Raw genomic sequence first — 13,672 nt, forward strand, 5'->3', positions numbered from 1 at the left:
ATGGTAAGGTTGTCACGCTCCACTTTGAAGTTTATAAAATACTTTTATCGTCACTCTACAGAGTGGCTCCGAGAGCAACATCGACCACTGGATCCAAGGGCTTCGAGAAGTACGAATTTTCCCAAACCACCAGCGCGTGCCATGACGTTTGGCTGTACTATCTGTGCAATCTCTATCTGGAGTGCTTGATGCTGGTGTTCCATTCTAGATCCGAGGGAGTTAAGGTCATAGGTAAACGTTCTACACTTATTTGAACCTTGATCTGAAGCTTCTATCGTCCTGAATGCCTTTTTATCATTGAGGAGCTGTACTAACGGTTGTCGTGTGGAGCAGGTAGCTAGTATTTGCGCGGCACCGTACCCGGAACTGGAATCATACACCTGTCACAACGAGCAGCTCGAAAAAGACTTTGACTTTATGCAGCGTATGGCAAAGGTCAACCCAAATGAATTAAAATTTGCCGGTCGGTCCGAAGCGGTTACAACTTGTCGAACAAGATGAAGACGGAGGCGTTCATCCTGTGCAGTAGGAAGTTCGGAAGAACAACCAGAAGAAGCTCGATCAATCTACTACAGAAGAATTTTTTTTGGTTAGGCTACCGAAAGCAAAATAATTAATTGCTTATAGCAGAAGTAGTAATGTATTACCTAAAAATACTGTAATAAACCATCAACGTTGGGCTTTTACACACGTACCTAGCACAAACATGATATCAACACAGTTGGAATAAGATGTGCAAACTGTTCCAGGCATTATTTGGCATTGTAATCGAATCCTCTTTCGCTTCCTGGGCATCGGAAATTCCCGGTGCGGGTTCTGAGGTGGCAACATTTTTCTAACATTCCCGTACACTTTCCACCTTGTTGCTATATTTGGCACTGCCTTCAACTTCCTGCGCATGAGAGGGAATCCATTGCGGGACTTCACGGTTGCGGTTGTGTGTATCAACAACAATGATTAAATTTAATTCTGACACAAGCGCACTGCGCAGGCACAGAAATAGTGCAATGTTGCCAGTAACACCATGGGTGCCAAACAGTGCCAATGAGTGTACCCAGATGTGCCCTAGTTGCGTTTTGGCACACTGTACGGAGTGACCATCTCCTTGAGATATCCTTGAAAATGGTGAAAAATATCTCCGAAACGTCGGAGAGTTGAAGCAATATAACGTTTTTGCTGCACTCAAAAGACTGAAAGTCTGTCGCAAGCTATCAAACTTTCGTAAGTATCTTCATAACATCAAATAGATTTCAAGTGATTCTGAACCCAATCAACATTTATGTAAAACACGCCTTCTGCCCCCAGAAATCCATCTTAATCAATTAGTCGTTTTATATTCGTGGTTGAGCGCAGTGGGTTAAATTTATGAACGTGGGTGGGTTATGCTTCCAAAATTGGCTCGAAATTCCCCTTTCTCAGCCGTAACCAAACGTCAGTGAGCAAGATACAGAAAAAGCACAACCAAACGGAAGGAAACTTTAAAAGAGTCGTAAAAATATAATCTACTTTATTGGATAAGGGAGCCCCGGCCCGTTGCCTCCGTCGTCTGACATAACCTCCACCTTGACTAGGCACATCTAGTTTGGCTGAAGAGAGTCATCAAAGTAGTCATCGGTGAACTCTTTGCCACCAGCCCATGCCTACTCAGACAAGGCGAAAACCGATACGGCACTCGCCCGTTGGGCACGGTGGTTACAAAATGGTTCAAGTCACGCGACGACAACCGTTTGACAACGAGCGCGAAAGAGGAAAGTCATGTTGTAAGTAGATGAGTTATAAGCCGAAAGAAACGGGTTGCGTGGCGATGGGGCTCTTTCTGGTATGGAGATAAGGTTGACTTCGGTAAAGCGTGCCGGCCGGAATCGTGCGTGTTAATGGGCTGGCACACGTTTGCTGCTAGTACCGAATTGGTAAAATCAAACACAGAGGAAATTTTTGAAGAGAAAAGTTGTTCGATTTCTTGCAATGACTGACAATTCGAGCCACCACGATTGGATTTGCTGTTTGCGCTTTCTCTCCCTGAAAATGCTCATGCATAATGGATTTCCTTGTTAGTCACAAGCACTGTCAACAGCAGTCAAGTGCGAGTGAATTGAGGAAATCGACATTCAAGGTGTGAATTAATCATCACCTGCTAATTGCATTTTATTCGAAATTCAAAATTGTTCTTTGACGTTCATGTCATCAATCGCGTATGCCAGCTTCGTAAACTCTCCGTTATATTTATTATGCAGCTGAACCCATCCCTGCAAACGCTTTGGATCCGGAAGGTCCATCTTCATTTCCTGATCAATGTTCAAATAGATTGACTGGAAATCATCCTTCCCATTGGGATCCCCATTTCGTATCGGATTCCATCGGAAATTTAACCTCTCGTCCGAGGCCGGGGTTGGATTCGAGCATTTGGCAAAGTTGGTCCACATTCGGACCATCGTTTGTCGCATTTGGTAAGCCTTGTCCGACTCGGTCACTTCGACTGCCAGTGCCGAAGTAAACAGGTAGAACAGCTCATCCATGTGGCCTGCTCCTTTGAACGGTGGAATCTTCGTCAGGACTTTCCCCGTGTTCAGCAGTCCATCGAATGTAAACCGATAGCAGTAGAGGTTCGAGTCATGTTGGAACTTACTCCAGAAATACGCGAAGACGTACGCAGTGTAGGCATACTTTTCCGAAATGAATTCCAGAATTTCTTGAAGCATATCCTCCGTTAACGGCTTGTCTCCAATCATCAGCTGTTTTATTTCCTCACCTACTTGTTTGGCTGTCGGGCCAAAATAATCCACATTCAAGCTTCTTGGGATGAGTCGTTCTGGCTGTGAATTATAATCGTTCAAGTGCCGCAGAATGTTCATCACTTCCATCGAGCCTTCCCCGTCGTTGTAACCAATGATGACCGGAATGCCAAACGAGTTTGGGTTTTTAAAGAACTCCAACGGATCCGTGGTAAGAACGGCATGTTTTGAATCCTTCTGTTCAATCACATGACCGAAAGCGACTTGATAGATTTCTTCCAGCTCCCGCTCCCTCGGACTGAGCACTGTCGACTGCTGTGCAACCAACTGATCAGCTGGGACGTTCTTCAACACCTGCAGTGCTTCCTTATCGGAGCCACCTGAAAATCCAAAGTGTTTGGCGAGGTCCCGTGCCTTCTGTACCGCTCGGTCACTGTAGGTGAAATCACACAGATGGTGACCACACTGCAGAATGGCCTTGTGAAAGTACTTCCTGGATGATGCCGAAGTACAGTGCAGACCTACGCAACTTCCACCGGAACTGGCCCCGAACAAGGTGACATTCGAAGGATCTCCACCGAACTTTACAATGTGCTCGTTGACCCAACGAAGAGCCAGGTGCTGAAAACAAAGGAGGCGTTGATTGATTTAGAATTCGAAAGCGATATCTCACGACCTACTTGATCCTTCAAATCTTCGTTTCCATGGATACCAGCCTCCGGGAGACACAACAGCCCGAGCACTCCCACCCGGTAATTCATGGTAACGAACACCACGCCCTCTTGGACCATAAAGTTCGGATTGTACAGCAAACTGTCGCCACTTCCTCCGATCATTCCGCCTCCGTGGACGAACACCATTACCGGAAGCTTCGGTTCCACTCCACCCCGCGTCGGTATCACTGGAGTGTACACATTCAGATACAGGCCGTCTTCCTTTCCACTGATTTCCCGTGTCAGCATATTCATCCCAATGCAGCTGCTGCGTTCCTTGGAGCAATCCAGAACCGTCGCTGGGAACTTATCCAACGGAACGGGAGCTTCGAAGCGCAGGTCACCGACAGGCGGTCGAGCGTACGGTATGCCCTTGAAATAGTAGTAATCCGAACCATTTGGCAGCTTGTCCCGGACTCCATTAACCATCCCCTGTCGAAGGGTAACAATCTTCCGGCTCGACGCTACACCGGAATCGCCGCACACACTTCGCATCACCATGATTCCGGAATGTCTTCGAACCGACTGACTGCCCGGTGAGTGTTTCAGCTGATTTTTAAATGCACTTCCTCGTAGCTCAGAGGTTGCAGACGCGACCGGCATTAAGAATTCAGCAGCACCTCGTGCGATTAGCTCATTACAATTGCAATTAATTGGCTGCACCATTTCTTCCGCCTTGTCCCCACGTCTCATCCACGTTGGTGCGGCTACGCTACCGATCGGTGCACGGAGGAAAAAAAGTAACAGCAGCAATAGGCTGTTTTTCATCACCCCTCGGTCGTAGAAAAAGGGCTATAGCAACAACCGACGGTAGGTACATTTTCACATTACGTATGCGCAATAAAACCGTAACGACTTAAATTTCGACCATATCTACCATCCACCCCCGGCTGAATTCATTGGATTTACTTTTTCGCTCCATCTTGGGATTTTGCTACTGTAGGTACTTGTGTAACTCGAGGATGGGCTTTTGCCACACGCGCTTTCTGATTCTTTCCATTATTGCGGACGAAAACGGGAAAAAAAAGGGGTTCACTCATACACAGTCAAACGTTGTAATATAGGCAGGCTTGAGGGAAACTGCCGTTGTTACTGTTTTAGCCATTTGCCGAATCGTGCACAGCCAGCTAGAGGGATTTGAAATCCTTTCCACCCCCTTTTGGTGCCATATGACGGTAGTGGGTGCGGGAAGGAATCTATGACAAAAGGTCGAAGGGACAGAACATCGAACTGAATTTAGAGGGACAAAAGGACGGCTGGACAAAAGGTCGAATGGACAAAATGTTGAATTTAACATTGAGGGGAAAAAGGTGGAATGGACAACTTCAAAATACCAACATCATAATTGACGAAATATTGATTTGCCAATTTTTCGATTTGAGTTTAAATGAAATTTGAAAAAAATACTATGTGAATACTCCCAAAAAACTGCTCATGATTTAAAGAATGAATATATTCTAGAGAAATGCAGTTATTTTTCACATCAATTGAAATTTCTTAATTTTTCAAAGATCTGCTAATGATTTAAGGTGATACTCTAAGGAAGCCTTAGCGTTTTTGCTGTGCTACTACAAACAGAGAGTAGCAATTTCAAATTTGTATGTTTTGTGGAAGCTGACATTTGTGCCTTTGAAGTTTCACGCTAATGAATGAAATAGTTAATATTTTTTTAGTGTATTGTTACTAGATTTCGATCCCTCGGTGACGACGATAACAACTACTCTTGAAATGGATTTGTTGTATATTTCCGATCAGCACGTCTTTCCTAAAACTATTTTCTATTGTCACGCACGATAAGCCCCGGCCCAGTACATTATCGTGACTAATAAACCACTGATTATGCATTGAAACTTTCAATCAAGAAGGAGTGCAATTCTTGGTTGACGCATGAGTTAATTGATTTATTTTTAATATAACTTAAAGGGTGATACGGTCAAAATTTGGTCAAGGGAAAACGCGTGTAAATCGGTGAAATCGTTTATTTAAAAAATCAAATTAAATTTCCTTTTCAAGTTCAATTAGTATAAAATTCAGGAAAAATATTCAGTTAGGCTTCCGCTTTTCCAAATCCGAATTGCCGGGCCTTACGCTTGACCCCTGCCATCAGATTTTGTACAGCCACCTTGTCCACCTTCTTCGCCGCAGAAAGCCAGTTTGCCTTGAACTGCTGCTCGCCCTTAGCAGTTTTTTTGGTCTTCTTTAGGTTTCGCTTGACAATAGCTCAGTATTTCTCAATTGGGCGGAGCTCTGGCGTGTTGGGAGGGTTCTTGTCCTTGGGAACCACCTGCACGTTGTTGGCGGCGTACCACTCCATGGCCTTTTTACCGTAATGGCAAGATGCCAAATCCAGCCAAAACAGTACGGAACAACCGTGTCTCTTCAGGAAAGGCAGCAGACGTTTATTCAAACACTCTTTCACGTAAATTTCTTGGTTGACAGTCCCGGAAGCTATGAAAATGCTGCTTTTCAAGCCACAGGTACAGATGGCTTGCCAAACCAGATATTTCTTTGCGAACTTTGACAGTTTCATGTGCTTGAAAACATCTGCTACCTTTCCCCTTCCTTTTGCCGTATAAAACTCCTGTCCCGGAAGCTGCTTGTAGTCGGCTTTGACGTAGGTTTCGTCGTCCATTACCACGCAGTCAAACTTCGTCAGCATCGTCGGGATCGCGCTTTGGCCGTCGTATTTTGTTTATCATCGCGATTTGGAGTCACTACCTTCTTGTAAGTCGATAGTCCGGCTCGTTTTTTGGCTCGATGCACGGTTGTAGACGATACACCCAGCTTATTTGCGGCATCTCGGAGAGAGAGGTTAGGGTTTCGCTTGAAACTACCGGCAACTCTCTTTGTCGTCTCAGCGGCTTCCGGTTTTCGATTTCCCCCCGATCCAGACTTCCTGGCTGTCGACAAACGTTCCCCAAACACTTTAATTACATTTGTAACGGTTGATTTGGCAACTTTTAGCGATTTTGCCAACTTTGCCTGCGAGTAGCTCGGATTTTCGCGATGCGCGAGCAAAATTTTGATACGCTGCTCTTCTTGCTTGGACGGCATTTTGACAACTGAAGAGTAAATTCCAAAAACCAAAATAGGAGCAACATTCTACACACACACACCTTCAAAATGAGGGGTGTTCAGGTTTTTTAAATGCAAAATTGAAAGAAATACGTCAAGTTGATATTGACCAAATTTTCACCGTATAACCCTTTAGCTGTACGTCAGCGCTCGATGGAACAAACTGCTGTCTTTCGAGACTCCACTGTTGTGCCAGTGGAACTCCTTTTGGTCACCTTCACTGAATCCACTTACAATATTTACAACTCCACTTCACATTAGGTTTTTTCCCGTACTTGCATTTTTGCTTTTGCTGTAAGTTGCTGTAAGACAACAATACAAGAATCCCCGATTTGCACGGTTGGTGGTGCCGTCTACCCACCGCCATTTCTCACCAGTCTTTCAACCAATTGAGCTGACTTTTTGTGAGTGCCAAGTTTGTGGTTGGCTCTAATCAAATAGAAAAAAATCAGCTCAGTTGGTTGAAAGACGGCACCACCCATCGCGTAGGCATTCCTGTATTATGTCATTACAGCAACTAACAGCAAAATCAAAAAAGTAAGTACGGGAACAAACCAATTATTTATTAATTCAAATTTGAATTTAATTATTCACGACAAAATCACACAACAAAACGCAGAAACGTCAATTGAGCAGTGCGGCCTACTTCGATCTCCACTTAAAAAATATGACATACGGATTACAAGTGAATTCAAATTACCAGCAGCGTAATCAAAACATAAACATTTTGTAAATTGTGTTACTCGAAAACAGTAAGATTATTTGAATGATTCCAAAAGAGATATTCAAGAACGCTGCTGATATTTTTGTTGTAGTCTTTGTTGTAGTCTTTGTGTTCACGCTGTTTGTGGCGTTAACTGTTGTTCACTAGGGGCATTCCCAAGGGTTAGGTCACTCCGCACACCAATCTTGGGTCATCTTTTTTGTCAGTGTGCCGCAGTGTGCCGATTGTGCCGGTCATAGAGCAAGCTGCGGTTGTTTGTAAAATACCCATCCCGGCAACCCAGTATTTCTGACGCCTAGAATGTTTTGATTTGAAACCGCAAGGATAATTTGGATTGAAGATGACGCGGGAAGTGGCGGGTATTCGAAAGGCAGACCAGAAACGTAGCCTTTCATGATATGAAAGCAACGGTCTATCAGCGGCCGGAAAGAGTTGGAACCGGTGGGGAACATTATTGGAGACCGACTATTTAGAGGATGATGAATAGACTTCTGTAGTGTGTCAGTTGAAGCATTATTTGAATTAAGAGTACTAATGGGGTCTGATTAACTGCCTCTCTCTCTCTCTCTCTCTCTCTCTCTCTCTCTCTCTCTCTCTCTCTCTCTCTCTCTCTCTCTCTCTCTTTCTCTCTCTCTCTCTCTCTCTCTCTCTCTCTCTCTCTCTCTCTCTCTCTCTCTCTCTCTCTCTCTCTCTCTCTCTCTCTCTCTCTCTCTCTCTCTCTCTCTCTCTCTCTCTCTCTCTCTCTCTCTCTCTCTCTCTCTCTCTCTCTCTCTCTCTCTCTCTCTCTCTCTCTCTCTCTCTCTCTCTCTCTCTCTCTCTCTCTCTCTCTCTCTCTCTCTCTCTCTCTCTCTCTCTCTCTCTCTCTCTCTCTCTCTCTCTCTCTCTCTCTCTCTCTCTCTCTCTCTCTCTCTCTCTCTCTCTCTCTCTCTCTCTCTCTCTCTCCCTCTCGCTCGCTCATCGGATCGGTCATCGGATCTTCGGCGCTATCCGTTTACTTCCAAGTATCGGGCCATTGTATCAATAAAAACATTAAATTAATGCCTAAATTGACCCCATTTGTACGGCGTCACATAACTCCGAAAACTCTCCCTATATCGCAAACGCCCGGAGACCCTGGAGAAAAAGAGGCCTTTGGTGCCCTTCTGGGATGGCGGAGAATGTCCCGGGGTCAAACAGTTGTGAGTTTCAATATTTACAGCATTTCCTGCACGCCATTTACCATATCCAGCGTGACTCGTTGATCCAGTCCCAGGAGGAAACCATACTGATGGCCGTTGTAACCTTTTGACTATTGCTCACTATTGCTAAATGACTGTCAAGTACAGTTTTCACCGAGATTTTCATCCACTAAGATCTTGATCCTGTGATAATGACTACGGAAATTTAAGCTGATGGAAGCTGAATCGGAAGTTATGAGGGTTTTAAAACCATCAACATCATACTTGTGGCATCCGGACAGCCGAGTCTCATAGCTTCCGTAGGTGATTGGTCGCAGAAATGAACAACAACAATGCCTACTTGAAGCTCTTAAGTTTAAAACTAAAAGTCCATTCAGGACAAAATTTTGAAAGGTTATTAAAATTGATTATTGCAACCAGAGTTACATTTTCCTCGTGTGTGCAAAAATGTCCTGCCGATACTCTCAACAAACCGTCTCCCGTCGCAACGAAAACAACATGTGACGAGCGAGAAAGAGACACGCGAGAATAAGATACGAGCGAGAAACAAATGCGACACCCAAAAATCCTGGCGTACGCGAGGCTCGCGCTGATCTCATGTGCCTCATCTCATGTGCTACGATTAATGCTAGAACTGCAGAGCTCGAATACAGGCTGTTGAAACTTGGTTGCTTTGATCGACATTCAACACTTAACTGCACTTGCATGACTAACATCTTTTGACACGTTATTTTTCAAAATATAGAATGGACAAAAATTCTACAAAAACACATTTTCAACGTAATTTAACCATTCATCGGCAACACAACTGGTATACATTGTTAGATGGGATGCTACGTATTTTGAATAGATTATATCGGAATGCTACGAATGCAGCAATGGTATGATAATTCAATGGATGGAAGAACTTTTTGCAGAACATTTTTTTCTTGGCGTATTACCTTTACGCTTTCACTTGTACTTTGTTACCATTACTTAAAATTGTTCAGATTTTTTTAATGTGCCTCATATGATCGAGCATTCAGATAAATTCTATAACAGAAGCGGTGATGGCGCGGTCTATGCTAAATAGCTGCAGCAAAAATAGTGACATGAGCGAGCATCGTTGGCTTTAACTCAGATGAGCGTGTAGACCAGTGCAGTGATATATTTACCATTCCTATTCTTAATATCACCAAGTCTACCGACCTTCGGTTCCGTTCCTTCAAATCGCTTTCTGGTTGGCACGGTACGATCTAGGTGGCTTCTGCGGGTTTCGATGGCATCGTTTTCGCGTCAATGTTCGTAATCGCTAAGAAGAAATAACCTTTTCGGTTAGATAATGGGCGACCTTGCCTTTGTATACAAACCTATGTCAGAAGGAAGCGCCACAAAATGACCACCAAGCGCCACCATCTCGCTACAACAAACCAGAAAGTGGTACAGCCATTGCTACAACCTGCAACAGATCAACCAATAAAATCACCATGTTGCCAGAGTGTATGGTTTATATTTGGAAAATACCGTGTTGAAAGTTGATCTATCCATTTGAAAAATTATGATATTCAAAAACTTCAGCACATTCTTAAGTCATCCTTCTTTTTTAGCAACTCGCTAATTCAGATCAGAAGAACATCAGTAAATGCTGATCTTTTAAAACTTCCTGGCTGTCTAGGGAGCATATCTGAAAGAATATCCTGTTACTTGTGCAACGATTCCTGAACATCTACAAAATTTCCTTAAGTTTTAGAAAATATACTCAAATTTCAAAGTACCTTGAAATTAAACGGTGGTCAAAATCTTCATCTTCAGGAAGTTCATTGAGATTTTTAAGATCTCTGACAAACTGCTATGAAGTTCCCTAAACTGAAACGAAGATCCCTGAAGTCTTCTTTCTTTACGAAATTCCCTGAACTTTTTCAAAATGCCCTGTACTTCTATGAAGTTATACGCAGTTCCTCGAATTATTACGCAGTCCACAAAACTTCATCAAAGCTTGCTTCACGTCTACGTTTCTCGTTGATTTTCCGCAATGTTCGACGCATGAAATTTCCAGAATTTGTGCGGAATTCTCTGAACTTTTTTAAGTCCATGAGGTTTCATCAAAGCTCTGAAGTTATAAAAAGGTCCCTGAATAATAAAGAGGTTCCCTGCCATAAAACAATAAACTTCTACGAAGATACCTAAACTTGTATAAAGTTCCTACTTCTACGAAGTTTTCTAAACTTTTCCATGATCTCAGAACCTCAAATAATTTCACTAAATTTAGCTCATGATTCATCTGACATATGTTGGTATTAATGCATAAATCAAAATATAATAATAATAATAATACCAAAGAAACATTCAAAATCAGGACAGTGTTCTAGTGAAAACAGTTAACGGAACATTAGAGTCAAACGAAGCATAAGTGTTACTAATCACATTAGCGACAGCATGAATAGCCTCATTCAGCCCATACTGTCAATTACGAGCTGCGAGTTGTATGAAGTGTCGTTGTCTTATTACTTTTTCAGGTACGTAGAAGAAGAGTTACCGAACCAGTTCGATGAAACTCTACGAAGTTCACTGAAGTTCGGTGAGCTTCTACAAAGTTAGCTGAACTTTAAAAAAAAAAACTTTTAAAAAGTTCCCTGTAGTACCACGAAGTTTCTTGTAGAACTACAAAATTCCTTGCAACTCGGATAGCAGTTCGTACCCTGGTGTAGTGGCTGTGGTAGAGGTGCTGCATGAAGTGGTGGTGATAATGGACGTGCCCTCAGGAGGCCGATAAAGCATGCAAAAACGAACATCAACATCCTCGGCAGAAAGGGTTTGCGGATCTGTCGAGATTCGATGCGTTGCAAGCACAAAAAAAATATAGGAAATCGATTTAGATCTCCATTGTGATATTTGTTTAGTCCTTCGGCTCCGCAGAGCTTTCAAAGATATTGAGCCTACTAAATAAACATTTTGGAAAACATGGTTTTCGATTCAGATACTGACCGTTGAGTGTGACAAATATGATGGATTCATCCCAGTTTTCTTATTTCACATCATATTTTCAGGTTGACTACTACTTGGGACGAACACACCATGCTTTTTATCTAAATATATTTGAACAGTTCTCAAATTTAGGAACATGTTTGAATTAACTAGTGATATCGGCTGCAGCTTGAAAGGCTGAAAATACTGATGGATGAAGTCACACGAATCAATTTCAACAACGAAGTTTTTTTAAAGGGCCCTGCGAACTATTGGTTCTCTGCCAGCTACAAAATACCTATCAATTTAATCCACCAAGATCAATCGGATCCAAATCGGGCTGATCAATATGCCAAAATTTGAGCTAATCTGGTGGCGAACTGATTCTGCACTGGCTCTTTGAAGTTTATATGAGAATTACTATAAGAAAAGTGTATTTTTTGTCCTCATCGTTCTAGCTCTGCACCATAATGATTTACGGAAAAGTTGTCCATCAGAGCCCCCCCCCTCCCTCTAACGTGAAAATTTTTCAGCTACAACTTTGTTGAAACCACTTTTTAATTGAATATCAAGAAAATTTGTTATTAATTAATTTCCAAGTTGATAATTTGCTGGTAGGATTAATCGGCTGTTTTCAGGGCAACACTGCATCTTGCCCTTATGACATAATAGCCTCGATTTTTGTTCTATTATTCCAATGTTGTCTACTGAGTAGTAAATTAACCATGTCAGAAGAACATCATCTTCCTAATCAATTAATAACTAATTATCCTAACATTCAATTTTTCAATTCCCACACAAACTTCAAAGGAGCAAGTGCAGTATGAGTTCGCATCCTAATGAGAACACATTTTGTGAGAATGATCAGGAGCTGATTTGAAATCGTTTGAACTTGGTGGAGCTAAATCGATAATTTGAACCATGAAAATTCCATGCGCATTGATCGGTAACAAATAACCCCGCCGGTAATTGGATCGTAATCGTTAAACTCATCTTCCGCTTGAAATACTTCTCTCTCAACCCTCAAAAACTGAATACCAACTGATTGAAATCAATCAGTTGTACCAACAACACGAAAATGTGACAGGACTACAACAGTTCTCTGCTGTTTTTTTTTATCACCAACCAGCCACTTTTAGCATGCACGCAGGACGTAGGTACGCTGCCGATCTCCCTGGAGCTCGCCGAGCTTAGCTCATGAGACACAGCACATGTGACACGAATGAGGCACGTAGGAACAAAAAAGAAACGCGAAATAATACGTCTCGAAATGTACCAGGCACCTACGATCTTATAGAAAGCGTGTCTCTATCACGCGGGATGGATGCACGTGTACATTAACTCTGTCTAAAACACGCCGTTTCGCCGGTAACGGGCGGGTACTCCGAGCGCTCACCTGAGCGCGCTTGGAGCGTCTGGACACGAGTCCACTAATCGGCCTATAACTTTGGAACGATGTCACTTGCGGACTTGCGGTCAAGTCTAAGTCAAAGTAGACATTCAAAGTATTTTTTAAGCCAAAAAAAATTCCAGGGTGGACTACCCCCTTTAAGTGAGTATCAGTTAATAATTATTGATTTATTCAGACGTCATGGAACAAACTGCTGTCTTTCGAGACTCCACTGTTGTGCCAGCAACTGAAAGAAGTGGAACTCCTTTTGGTCACCTTCACTGAATCCACTTACAATAGAAATTCCAAGCTCAAATTAAGTTGAACTTCTTTGAGAAGTTCACATTGAAAGGTTTAAATTGAGAAGTTCAAATTGAGCAGAGATGCTCGCATTGAGAAGCTCAAATTGACAACTTTGAATTGAGTATTTCAAATTGTGTTGTCAAATTCAGTAGTTTATGAACTGAGCAAATTGAAAAGGTCAAAATTCAAATTCAGAAGGTCAAATTGATAAGCTCAAATTGAGAAGTCCAAAATGAGGACTTCGAGTTAAGAAGTTTGGATTGAGTCGCTCAGATTGAGAAGTTCAAATCGTGAGAAGATCAATTTGAGGGAAGATCAAATTGTTAGATGATTAAATTGTGGGAATACCAAATTGAGAATTTCAAATTCATAACTCAATTTGGAAGTTCAAATTGAGATGATTGGTTAGATTTTCTTTATAAGAGAGGCTTTCAGCCTGGGCTGGTTCGCTTCCGGCAAATTGAGATGTTTTAATTGAGAAGCTCAAATTCAGAAGTACAAACAGGGAAGTTCATCTCAAACTGAGATGTTCGTTTTGAAAAGTCCATTTTGAGACGCTAACATTGAGAAGCTCAAATCGACAAGTTTAAATTAAGATGTTTAAGTTGTGGAGT

The 13,672-nt window shown here is 42.5% G+C and overlaps 1 protein-coding gene across 1 annotated transcript; it reads right to left on the reverse strand.

Moving 5' to 3' along the window:
* Positions 1–2,111: 2,111 nt before the first annotated feature.
* LOC135707618 (esterase B1-like) lies at positions 2,112–3,975 on the reverse strand. Its single transcript, XM_065229482.1, has 2 exons — positions 3,413–3,975; positions 2,112–3,353 (listed from the first exon to the last, which is right to left on the reverse strand). Exons 1-2 carry the CDS (start codon positions 3,944–3,946, stop codon positions 2,157–2,159), a joined length of 1,731 nt encoding a protein of 576 aa, XP_065085554.1. The 5' UTR covers positions 3,947–3,975; the 3' UTR covers positions 2,112–2,156.
* Positions 3,976–13,672: the final 9,697 nt, after the last annotated feature.

Source organism: Ochlerotatus camptorhynchus, unplaced genomic scaffold, assembly GCF_037179485.1.
Source record: "Ochlerotatus camptorhynchus isolate MF236.1 unplaced genomic scaffold, CSIRO-AGI_Acam_v1.1 ptg000314l, whole genome shotgun sequence".
NCBI lineage: Eukaryota > Metazoa > Arthropoda > Insecta > Diptera > Culicidae > Ochlerotatus > Ochlerotatus camptorhynchus.